At 38.7% G+C, this 13,348-nt stretch overlaps 1 protein-coding gene across 1 annotated transcript in view; it reads right to left on the bottom strand.

Moving 5' to 3' along the window:
* PDZD8 (PDZ domain containing 8) overlaps window positions 1-2,664 on the bottom strand; it is a 109,627-nt gene extending 106,963 nt beyond the window's left edge. The window contains exon 1 of the mRNA XM_061635875.1: window positions 1,311-2,664. Within this exon, the coding sequence (XP_061491859.1) occupies window positions 1,311-2,200 (890 nt within the window). The 5' untranslated portion in view covers window positions 2,201-2,664. The remainder of the gene's footprint in view (window positions 1-1,310) is intronic.
* Between the last annotated feature and the right edge of the window lie 10,684 nt (window positions 2,665-13,348).

The following is a 13,348-nucleotide window of genomic DNA, read 5'->3' as shown; positions in this document are numbered from 1 at the left end:
GGAAGGCAATGGTAAACTCCCTCTGAATACCACTTACCATGAAAACCCTATTCATAGGGTCGCCATAAGTTGGGATTGACTTGAAGGCAGTCCATTTCCATTTTTTCATCTTCCCTGATACTGAAGACAATTTGATTTTCCTCTTCCCCCTTTCTGAGAATTAGGACAACATTTGCCTATCTCCAATCCTGTGTCACCTTACCCATTCTCCAGGATATCTGATTGACAGAGATACTCAGTGTATACCAGCAGGTTCCCCTAATACCCTAGAATGCAATTAATCTAGTCCTAAAGGCTTGAACTCATGTAAGGTAGCTAGGTATTTTCTGACCAACTCCTCAATCTTAAATTGCAGTCCTGATCCCTCAGTAATTACACCGCTTAAGCAAGGCTGCACACCATTGCTCTTTCAGAGAAGACAAAGCAAAAAGTTGTTGAGTAGTTCCACGTTTTCTTTATCGCATGTTAACATTTCACCATCCTTACAAAGCAGTACACCCAGCGTTTCCTTCCTCTTCCCTCAAACATACCTGAAAAAGCCCTTTTAGTTACTTAGTATCGCTTGTCAGCCTTACCTTATTTCAAGCTTTAGCTTTCCTAACACTATCCTACTACAAGTCCAGGCTACTCATCTGTATTTGACCTCTGTGACCTGTCCTTCTTTCAATTTCATGTATGATTATTACTATTATTATTACTATTATTACTATTATTATTATTATTTTGAGCTCATCACCAAGCTTTCTGTTCAGCAAAATCCACTTTTTAGATGTATCACATTAAAATTGTGATTCACCTTCAGTAACTCCTCTTCTCCAGTATTCCCACTAGTCTTGGGCTCCTTTCCCTATTAGTACATGCAGCCATGGAATCCTACCTAGCATTTCTCAGAGCTGTTTAAAAACAGCTTTCCCAAAATCCAAGGTACAGATTTGTCTATATTCACCTTTAACACCTCAAGACTTCCAGCAGCCTGTCAGAAGGCAGTAGTGATGTGTTGCTTGTACTTTCTTCACAACGAGGGGCACCATGAGGGGTGCAATGGAGAAAGTAGATCAGTAGTACTAATAAGCCAACGAAATACTCCGGGGATTCATAGATGTGAATATAAACCATTCTCAGCATCCTTTTTTATCTGCACCCTCAGAAGGCATTTTTGTGAATGTTGTTTTTTTTACAATGTTTCAAATGCCCCTACAGTATTTAAGATTAAGACAACAGAATGATCTCCTTCCAACAACCTCTCCCTGACCCCCCATGTTATGTTATTTAAGTCTAGCTCCCTTCCACATAAATCCCAAGTAGCTTACCTGATTTTATAATGAGGTAAAGTATGCTTGCGCCTAATGACTTTCTTAAATTGGTTGACAATAATGGAAGTCAGTTGTGGCAAGGGCCTTCCTTCAAACTGCGACTTGACTTCAAGTCCTATCACAGGCTCATCAACAAAGGCAAAGGACCAGTGAGTGAAGGGTAAACGGGTGAAGACCAGCCTTATTCGACCCACCACTCTAGAGATCTTAGCAAAGAGATATGCTGACTTGCCAAAGACAAGGTCAGCATCAATGGCCAAGTGGAAGCCACCATTGTACTCAATGTCAACCTCAAAGTCCAGTTCCTCAGGGCAACCTTCCTCGCTACAGGTCACTGGCCTGAGGATCTTGATGTTCTTGAAAACGGGAACGACATTACCAAATGAGACATCCCGCAAGCTGAGCCCCTCCAACACCTTTCCTGTCACTTTAGTCTGGAGCAGCTCCTCAAATTCCACCTTGACCTTTCTGGTGACCCAGTGCCTGACAAGGGTAGTGTCCTTGAGCTCCCTGAAGAGAAAGATACAGATGGCATTGAGCCAGTAGAGGGTCTCCTCGGTAGCCTCCACCACCGAGGAGGAGGAAGAGGAGGAGGAGTCCTGGGATGGCACTGCCTGCTTGGGGCTCTGTTCGGTTTTGGAAGGGGACTGGTTAGAAGGCAAGGTAGCTGAAGAAGTCGCCTCTTGCCCAACTCCAACAAAGCCTGCGAAGTACTCCTTAAGGCAGGAATCAGGCACTACCCTGGTGGTGTAGGCGCCGCTGCTGAGAGGAGAGGACGACCCCTCGGGGGCTTCCGGCTTCCTCCGGTAGAAGAACAGGATCTGGAACAGCAGCGTGAGACAGGAGCCGAGCAGAGCGGACAGCAGTATCCCATACACCGACAGCATTGCCTCGCCTCGCCGCCTCAGGCAGACGCGCCGCGACTCTTACTAGCCCTCTTGTGGCCCTTATCACCTCACAGCGCGCCCGACGGCGCCAGCGCCACTATCAGTCCCACTACCTCCATCTTGTGGGCAACGACCTGAGAGAAACGGGCACCACAGCACTCCGTCAGAAGGACAGGTAGCTCTCGGCCGCCTCCTCAACCGGCCCCAGACAAGCCGCCGCGCTCACAACTCCTTCGTTCTGTGGCCCGCTCCGCCTCTCATAGCTGCAGCGGAGGAGGCATCCGGGTCTTTCCTCCTCTGCCTTCCACCGCCCCCTTCCTGAAGAGAAGAGTACCAACTGCTACTTCTCTCCCTTTGCTCTCCCCTCCTCCTCCGTTCTCTCTGGATTGGAAGAACTGGGGCGGTTTGGAGGGTTACATCATAGCGTACGCCGTCCCGTGCGCTGACCTCATAATACTGCGGAGGGAGGGAGGACGGGGAAAAAAAAAATAAGGCGATAGGATGTGCGCGTGCGTATTTTTTTCTTGTCCCTCCTCCTTTCTTTGGCATGCTCTGTTCAAGGCTGGTTGAGAGGTTTCTGGTTTGAATAATTATTTAAAAGTGTTACTACCTTTCACAACAAGGTAATTGTGTTGAAGTTTCTTTCATGGGTAGGGTGAGTCCTGTCTCACCGCTGTGACGCACTGTTTATACGCAGACATTTGGGTGGGACTGGTGTTTTCTTTCTCAACATAAAATGCAAACAATGCTCGAAAATCATAGAGATTCTGAACACTTTCCACACTCGCACCCCGTTTTGCTACCGTAGATTTTATTTTCTCTTTCCCTGCCTCTCCTTGGCAAACCCCCTTCTGACATAGTAATTACAACCAGCACTGTTAATGTATTGAATGTATAAGTCCCTTCCCACAACAGAATGTCTCGAAGCGACTAACTAGAACAAAATACATCGATACAGTAAAACATAAATATATTAAAACATAATTATAGTAAAAACACCCAATCACTGGTGCTGCCCAAATACCTGGAAAAACAAAAACATATTTTTTGTTTACACTTAACTGGCATGCTCTTTACCTCTTGATTCAGTTTAGGCAACTGGCTGATTACAAACACTGTCAAGAAAATAAATGGAAAAGATTCTAGCCAAGATACTGTGGTGTGCAACATAACCATTTCAAGCAAGAAGATGGATGGACCCTGGAGGGTTGCAATGACTTACATCTGTCTAATCAACAGGAAAGATGGTTTTTCTAATGGAACGGTCAATCCAAAAGGATCCTTTAAACTTTTTTCTCCATGCAGAAACAAATGCAAAAATACAACAAACGAGAGAGGAAAGCAGTACTGGGTGTGTCATTATGCCCTTGTGGGCATGACAAGAAGCCAACTACAGTACAGGCAAAAGGGCCTTTAATTTACTTTTTTAAAACAAGGCCTTTAAGAAATATGTAGTACGTGTGTCTCATTATAAATGCAGAACTCAAGTCAAATCAAATTAGTCTCCAGACAAACTGCAGGATTAATGACTAAATCAGCCACAGCTTTCATTATGCTATCAGAAAATATAATAAACAGGTTTTCAATTACTCTGTTGCCCAGATTCAAAAGTGCAGTCGTTGTGGCTCTATTTCTCTAAAATAATAGTTACTGGCTGATATAAAAGAACTGCCTTTCTCTAAGCCTTAGAGCATAAAGGTAAGAGTCTTAAGCAATGCTTTAAGATTGCAATACAAATAACACTTATTTGAAAACTAGCCTCATTGAAATCAATGAAATCAACTTACTTCTGGGCAATGTATCAGATTGGGCTGCAAGAGTTTCTTGAGACATTTCATAAGGATTCATACTATGTTAGCTTAGAAAGGGGTTTTTTTACCTATTTTCTACATTAATCCAGTATTGTAAGTAGTAGTTGTAGGGATGGGTGAGAATTTCAGTTAAGCTTGCATTTCAAGCAGAATTTTTAAAATTTGCAATTTCTGAAAACACAGCCATCCTTCAACATTCATACATATTCGTGCATATTTTAGGGGAAAGTGTGCATAAAAATGAATATATGAGTGAAAATAACATGCAAAAAGACATGAAATGATGAGAAATAGCTTGCAAAAATGTGTACCTTTGTCAAAACTGCCTACAAAAATGTGTTTATTTGGAGAAATTTGTATTAAAATGGTGGAGAATTTCCATGAGGATTTTTTTAACAAAATTCGCAGTTTGCGGTAGAAATGTAGAGAACTGAATTTAACATTGGAAAAATGAGAAACGGAGAGAGCTGAAACAGACAGATCTTTCCATCCCTAAGTAGTTGTAATAGTATTAGCAGTAGTATTCACATGTCCACTATTCCAAGAGGCAGGATTTGCCTGGAAAACAAATCATATGTGTGATGCCGTACCCCAGATATAGTTTGTCCTGCACATTGCAGAATACAGTAAATATAGCTGTAAGCTGCAGAATGAGACTCCGGACTTTCTATAACTTAAAGAATGATTGTGTTGCTGGTGACACATCTCCGAACCCATTCATGTGTTTGCAGAACTGCTTCTCAGAGCCCAAGTATTGAAAATGCACTCTTTGTTAGGCTGAAAGATGCAGAAATCTTGAACAGCGACCCATCAAACTGAAATGGGTCATTAGAACTAAATTATACCAGGTCTCCAGGGTCTGTAGTAGCTTCCCGGCCCAAGTTTCTGGGCTTATTTCAGTGTGCTAATTTTGGTTCTAAAACAGTCTGAGCCCCATACATATTTCAGACTCCTTGGCTTCCAATCTCTACAAATTAGCAGGAGTGTCATCTGGATAGCACCCTCTGTGTATAAGTACATATAGCATACGCACAGAGATAAGCATTCTTAGCAGCTGCACCGAACATCTGGATTGCAATCTTTCCCACAAGCTCACCAAAGTTTAAGCCTGTGCAATTTTTCCAGTAACAATTGGGGTGGGGAGGAATTGTTAAGTAAGGCATTTAATTATCAGTAGTGAATGTAAAGTTATTTTAACTGCCTGTTTTAACCTAGATATTATGTGTAGAATTATTTTAATGGTAGTTTTTAGACTTATTTTGTCCATACATTTTAATTACCACATGTATCCTGCCCTGAGTTTTGTGTGAGGAAGTGCAGGATACAAGAAATAATATTTTTTTTTTCAATAATTTTTATTCAGATTTTCATAAAACATACAAGACAAAATCATAAAACATTCAAAGACAAAAAACAAAATCAAAAATAGTTAAACAAAAAGAAAAAGAAAAAAAAAAAACAAAAATAAAAAATAAAGAGTAAAATATTGACTTCCCATTTGTCAAAGATCAAATCAGTTATAAGTCTATAATATATAACAATCCTGTCTCTTAAGTCATATTATAAAATCACTTTCCTCCAGTAGTTATCTTACTTAATCATCAAATCTCATAAACATTACTTTATTCTTTCCACAAAAAGTCAAAGAGAGGTTTCAATTCTTTAAGAAATATATCTATCAATTTTTTTTTCCAGATAAGCATATCGATTAATCCATCTCATTACTAATTATGATAATCTTATTGTCATAACCATAGTCAAAATAAACATTTCAATTAATCCATCACATCAGAATCTGTTAGGTTCAATAATTTCAGTAGCCATTGTTCTATTATCTCTATTAGTTCCATTTTCCATCTTCCATCTTCAGTAGTCTTGTTAAGTCCAGTAATTTCAATATCCAATCTTCCATTATCAGTATTCCATAATAATCTTGCTGTCAAAGCCATAGTCATATAGTAAGAGTCTGATGGGGATTACCTCTATCCCAAATATTTTCTTGCCATCCATTCTGAATAGGTTGCTGAAATACTGCTGTAAAATCATATCTCTGTTCTTTTTTTCAAAATACACTGGGTCATCTCTTAAAAGTTTTTCCATTGTCACATGGCTGCAGTTAATTCCATAGATTTTCTCTATATTGGGCTCCATCACATCATTCCAGTCCAGAAGATTATCCATGCCATTGATAACTTTATCTCTAGAATCTTCATTCATTTCTTCAGAGATAACATTGAGTTCCAAACAATAGATTTTATTTCTAAAGTCCATAGACTCCAAATCTTGTTCCTGTTCCACGTTGGTTCCAATCTCCGGGATCTCCTCTCTCACAGGGACCCCTATTCCAGTCTCCAGGGTCACCTCTCTCACAGGGACCCCTGTTCCAATCTCCGGGGTCTCCTCTCTCACAGGGACCCCTTCCAGGGTCACCTCTCTCACAGGGACCCTTATATCTTTAATCTCCTGCTTCATTTTACTCAATTCAATTTTCATTATCTCAATCTCATCCATTATTTTCTGAAACATAGTTATTTCCAGATTTTCAGCCACTTTCTTAATTGCCATTTTAAAAGAAAAATATAGGAAAACCACTTCTTATTTCAGCAACAATTGGGTTAATACTCCAAACTTGGTGACATCACAGTATAAACAGAGCAGACAGCCTTATCTCTCCAATAGTTAAGTAAACAAAATGCAGTTCCCAGGATCGAAACAATTAATGGCAATCGTCAAGAAACAGATTCGTCAAAATAAAATAGACCAAAAAGAGAGTAGTCTCAAAACAGTATAATATTTTTCAAAATAAAAATCTGGAATAGAAATCCCTCTTCTGTGTATATCTTTAGAATGCAAATCCAGGACAGCTTTTTGCAACAAAAACAGAGATAAGCTATTAATTAGTGCGTAGCAGAGAGAAGTTATGGCTCCCCAGTGAGATGTCAAAAACTGATCAATCTGGCAAATCTCTTTTAAACAGCAACAATTTAAGTCAAGTAAAAGAAAAATATAGAAAGAAGGGTGCTTGCCTGTTAGTGCGTTCTCTCTTAGAAGATAAGGTGAACGTTCGCTTTATCAGATAGAGCTTGCTGTTAAAAATCCGTCCCACCTTCGTCGGCTGGACCTCGTCCCATAAATTAATGAGATCTGGTCGTCCCAACAAAAATAGGCTTTGAGGTTAATCTCTTCGTTTCTCCCTACCCGGGAGAAGTTTAATCAGTCAAAAAAAAAAGAAAAAACTGACTGATATATCTGAATAAGCTTCTTTTGAGGCAGGAGCCCGTCTCAAAAGCAGGCACAGGCTAAGTCACCCTTCCCGGAAGTCACAAGAAATAATATTTAAAAAAGATTAATTATAATAAAAATAACATTGATGGCTCGGTGTTATTGTAAGGGTCAGAGTGGATCACAAGCCTAAATGAAGCCTAAATAAATAAGCAAATTACAAAAGTTTCCTGAAGTGAAGAATAATTTTTATGTACTTAATCTAAACAAGGCAAAAGTCCAAATCCATGCAGATTTAGAAAATACTTCATTTTAAGCTGCAATCCTAAACCCACCTACCTGGGTGTAAACCCCGCTGAATTCAGTGGGACTTACTTCTGGGTAGACATGATTAAGACTTGTGTCTTAGTGTCATTATGTTGTAATTCATCTAATGCTCTATGGCATGCTGTAGCATGCTTTCTAATAGTTTATCCAGTCCTAAATCACATAGGAAAATGAACAATTTTGCTTTTCTACTTAGTTTATTAACAGAAAAACTTTTATTTTGTATGTCGCCCAGAGTGGCTGGACAACCAGCCAGATGGGCGACTAATAAATTTAATAAATAAAATAAATAATTCTTTTTTTATCATTAATTTTTATTCAAATTTTCAAAGACAAAAAACAAAACAAAACAAAAATAATTAAACAATAAAATAAAATGTTGACTTCCGATTTGTCGCAGATCAGTTATAGGTCTACAATATATAACAATCCTGTCTCTTAAATTATATTATAAAATCACTTTCCTCCAGTAGTTATCTTAATTAATCATCAAATCTCATAAACATTACTTTATTCTTTCCACAAAAAGTCAAAGAGAATTTTCAATTCCTTGAGAGATACATCTTTCAATTTTTCTCCAAATAAACATGTTGATTAATCCATCTCGTTCAAATCTGTTAGGTCCAATAATTTCAATAGCCATTCTTCCATTATCAATGTTAATTCCATCTTCCATCTTCAATAATCCTGTTAAGTCCAGTAATTTCAGTAGCCATTCTTCCATTATCAATAATCCTGTTAAGTCCAGTAATTTCAGTAGCCATTCTTCCATTATCAGTATCCCATAATAATCTTGTCATAGCCATAGTCCAAATAAACATATAGATTCATCCATCTCATCAAACCTGTTAGATCCAATAATTTCAATAGCCATTCTTCCATTATCAATATTAATTCCATCTTCCATCTTCAATAGTCCTGTTCAGTCCAGTAATTTCAGTATCCATTCTTCCATTATCAGTATCCCATATTAATCTTGCTGTCATAGCCATAGTCATATAATAAGAGTCTGATGGGAATTTCCTTTATCACAAATATTTCCTTGCCATCCATTCTGAATATGTTGCTGAAATATTGTTGTAAAGTCATATCTCTGTTCTTCTTTTTTACAAAATGCACTGGCTCATCTCTTGAGAATTTTTCCATTGTCACATATCTGTAGTTAATTCCATAGATTTTTTCTATGTCAAGCTCCATCACATCATTCCAGTCCAGAAAATTATCCAAGACATTGATAACTTTATCTCTAATATCTTCATTAATTTCTTCAGAGACAACGTTGAATTCCAAACAGTAAACTTTGTTTCTAATATCCATAAACTCCAGATCTTTTTCCAATTCCACATTTGTTCCAATCTCCAGGGCTTGTATCTTCCCTTTAATTTTTCTTTTCTCATCTCTAATCTCATCAATCTCCTCTCTCACAAGATCCCCTATTTCTTTAAGCTCCTGCGTCATTTTGCCTAATTCAATTTTCATCTCCTGTCTACCCTGTCTCAGGGTTTGTTTCGTTATCTCAATCTCATCCATTATTTTCTGAAACATAATTTCTTCCATGGTCTCAGCCACTTTCCTGATTGCCATTCTTAAAACCACGAAAACAAAAATTATTTCAGCCACAATTGGGTTAATATTCCAGGCTTGATGACATCACAGTGTAGACAGTACAGCCTGCCTTATCTCTTATTTGTTCAGGAATACAAAACAAATTTAGTTCCCAGCTTCAAAACAGTTAGTGGCGTCGTGAACAAGCAGGTTCGTCAAAATGAAATAGACTAAAAAGAAAATAGTCCCGGACATATAATACTCCAAAGTTCATAAATCAAATTTATTTATTTTTTTCCCCTCCTCGAAATAGAAATCCCTCTTCCGTTTGTATCTTTAGAATGCACTTCCAGGCCAGCTTTTTGCAATAAAAACAAAGATAAGCTTTTTCAATTTCTTTCCTCCTTAATTTCGTGAATAAAAGAGAAGAGTTATAACTCACCCAGAAATTCTTTATAGCTGATTCATTGACAAATCTCTTTTTGCTGCAACGATTTAAACCAAGTGAAAAAAAATAGAAAGGATGCTTGCCTGTTAAAATCCGTTTTTCTTTGAAGAAAAGATAAACGTGTCGCTTAATCAGTTAGAGCTTGTTGGAAGTCCGTCCGGCATTTGCTGGCTGAACCTTCTCTCATAAATTAATGAAATCCAGTCCTCCCAACAAAAACAGGCTTCTGTGGTTAATCTCTACGTTTCTCCCTGCCCGGGAGAAAATCTTTACCAGTCAGAAAGAACGTTCTGACTGATTTTAAAACTGAAAAAGCTTCTTCTGAGACGAAAGCTCGTCTCAAAAAGCAGGCACAAGCGAAGTCACCCTTCCCGGAAGTCAATAAAATAAATAATTCTGATACATTAAGAATATTATTTTTCTCTATAAAAAGGAGGGGTTCCAGGGGAGCTACTTTGCAGCCAGTAAAAGACTCCCAGGAAGAATTCCAATTGATTTAGCTGAAGCCATCCATTTGTACATAATTTATATGCACGTTCAGTTTGAAAGTTAACTTTAGGATTGCCAAATACTCTACCTGTGACAGCTCAGAATGTGAGCGATATATAGAAATGAAGGAACTGGCCTCTGGCAAGTGATGGAGAAATAGTGATGGGCTCTGTTTCTGCAACAATCGGATTTACCACTGGATTCATTATTATTTCTGATATTCTCTATCTTTACGGAGAGAATTTTGAAGTAGCAGCTCCCCGCACCTGGATACCAATTCATTCTTATATTTTCCCATTTTTTAAAAAAAATCACTTTGAAATCATCAATAGTGTGAGTGATAATTTTATCAATCTACTTTCTATGAACTCTTCAAATGAGTATTCCTTTTCACTGATGTCAATGAAGTGTTGATTGTAACTGACAGACAGAAAGCACCAAGGGGAATGAGGTGTTGATTGTAACCAGTAGGGCACCATTTAGGCACACTTCAGGGCAAAGCGCTTGTTTTATCCCTAGCAAAAAATCTCCCTCCTCTCAAGGAGGTGTGTTTCATGGGACACATGGGTGGCAGGTTCACACACTCAGGTTCCCAAGGACACGTGTTGTAACAACACTGACTTGATTATTTCCCTTAATCTGGTCTGCAGTGCACTTGAAAAGAAATGTAAATAGGCAATAATCACAGAGTTCAGAATAAGGATCGATACTAGTGGAGACTCATTAATAAACAGTAATTAAAATATGGACAATTCTCTGCAAAGCAAAAACAAAATCAGAGGAGATCGGAAAAATGGAAAGATATTGGAGGAAAAAGGATCATTAATGACCACCAGGGGGCCACACTTAAAAACCAAACATAAAAAAGGAGAGGATTCCATCCCTAGGGAGGACTTAATTTAAGGAAGGAAATAAAAAATTTGGATATGTCTTTCCTTCCACTTCACCCTTCTTCCCTTTCTACCAATGTTTTACTTGGATCAGTTTTCCAAGCTAAACATGGCCAGGGATGGCTTACTGCTGCTGTATAAAGTAGAAAGGGAAGACTGGTTCTGGTCTTTAGAATCTGCATGTGCCACTTTGAAGGAAAAGCCAGGTCTAAAAACTGCCACTGCCGCTCTGTTTTCACCTTCCAAAAACATATACCCCTCTGTGGTATATTGTCATGATGACAATCAGTATATACTAAAGCTTAAAAATATTTTTACCATGTTCCTTTGTTCTCACTTTTGTAGGGTATAAGTTCATTTTCACCTAAATATTCCCTACACTTTTCTGAAACAGCCATGGGGTGGCGAACCCGTGGCTCTCCAGATGCTGCTGGCTCCAGCTCCCATCATCCCTGATTACTGGCCATGCGGGCTGAGGATGGTGGGAGTTCGAGTCTAACAACATCTGGAGAGCCACATGCTTCCCACTCTTACCATATACTCTAAAAGAACGTCCATTTATCTCTCTTAGGGCATTTTCCCAGATCTTCTTTTGTTGAGTCAAACTTATTTATTTATTAGATTTATATCCTGCCCTTCCCCCCAGTAGGAGCCCAGGGCAGCAACTTGTTTTAATTATTTCCTCTAATATATTTAAAGTGTAATTATACTGTGACTAATAACTTTTAATGTTCCACAGCCTTAGATGTTTTCCATATTTGGCTCCCTGGACTGGTACTGAACAGTCTCTGTACACACACACACACATATGTCCTAATCAAATATTCTGTTCATGTGTAAAGAGGCTGCATACGAGTAGGGATAAGAGCACTACACTCTTTAAAGCCCATTTTCACAGCCCTGAAGACTAGAAACTTTTCAAAATGAAATCTGAGATAATTAGGACATTAAATGATGTTCCAAAGGAAATCCTTCAGCAGCGTGGTGCAATTTTGAAAACACAGCTGTGGCTCATGGTGTTAAACCATTATAAAACTGCCCCAGCATGGAGATTTTAGTTTGGATTATTCCTCTTGGTGATTATTTAATTGTGGGCTTAGTAGGCATAAGAACTTGTTCCAGAATTATCAAAATTGCTTGCGGAATGGCTTCTTCCTAGAAAACTATTATATGTTTATCCGGCAACAGTTGATGTGACTCCTCACAAATATACCTTTGGATGTGTACTTTTCTGAAATCATCAATACTAATTTAATGATGATCTGAAATGTATATATTTATATTACCTGATAAGTGAACAGAATGATTACAAGATCAGCTAAGCCCCAGTATGTCTGCACTGTGTTGCCTTGCTGTTTGATGAAACAACCACCTCAATTATGTAAAATTCGTATCTGTTTGTGCCATTAACACTTACTCAGTAAGAAGCACTGTGCATATTTTGTATATTGCCTGCCACACATTCATTAGTTAGGATATCTGCAATACATTTGTATACACCCCACTCCTTGAAATATTTGTTTAATGTCAATCAATGCTTTCAGCAAAGGGGCTACAGCTGAATTATATCCAAATCCCTTTTCTCTATAACTCGGATAATTTGTAAAATGTGCAAGAATTCTATAGACACACAAAAAACCTATTTGCTGCTTATTTATTTATGTATTCACCCAAGAAAAATCTTCACAAACAACAAGAGTCCTGCTGGATCAAAGCTATGGTTTATCTCATCCAGAGCTAGGGCGGGGAACCTTTGGACTGTAGACCAAATGTGGCTCTCCAAGCCTCCCTATCCAGCCTTTGGAGTTCTCCCAAGGCTACACCATTCATCAGCCCTGCTTCACACAATCGTTGAGGGCTTTGCTGGAATTTGTCCTTGAATTGTGATAATGCCTCTTGCTTGCTTAGATCATGGAGACATGGGGGTGTATATATAGAAACTCCTAGCTTTTGCATGGCTGGAATTGTAGAAGGAATCACATTTGTTGCTCCACTAATTTTTACTTCCGGCCCCACCCACCACTGGCATGTGGTCTCCAGAAGGTTGTCCTTAAAGGAATGTGACCTTTGTGTTGGCAGGCTGCTAGCTAAACGAGCCTGGGAAACACTCCACCCCAGTACTGCTTATAATTGTTCAAAATGGCTTCAGTTTAGTTTCCTGCACAAGCAAAGCAGGGAGACCGGAAGTGTCATGAAAAAGCCATCTAAACCATTCATTTGATCACATCAATGAGGGTGACATCATAAATCTCCTTAGCTCAGGAAATGTAATCCAGTCAAGCCAACATTGCAAAGGGTGACCCTCCTGGAGATGGGCCCATTAATTGAGAGTCTAAATTTAATCATGCTGGCCAAAGAATTGCTCCTTCTAGGAGGAAGGGTGGGATATAAATGTAATAAATAATATTGTAACCTT

Source organism: Rhineura floridana, chromosome 7 (genome assembly GCF_030035675.1).
Source record: "Rhineura floridana isolate rRhiFlo1 chromosome 7, rRhiFlo1.hap2, whole genome shotgun sequence".
Classification (NCBI taxonomy): domain Eukaryota; kingdom Metazoa; phylum Chordata; class Lepidosauria; order Squamata; family Rhineuridae; genus Rhineura; species Rhineura floridana.
The sequence above is the reverse complement of the archived record's forward strand: the minus strand, read 5'-3'. Positions and strand labels throughout refer to the sequence as shown.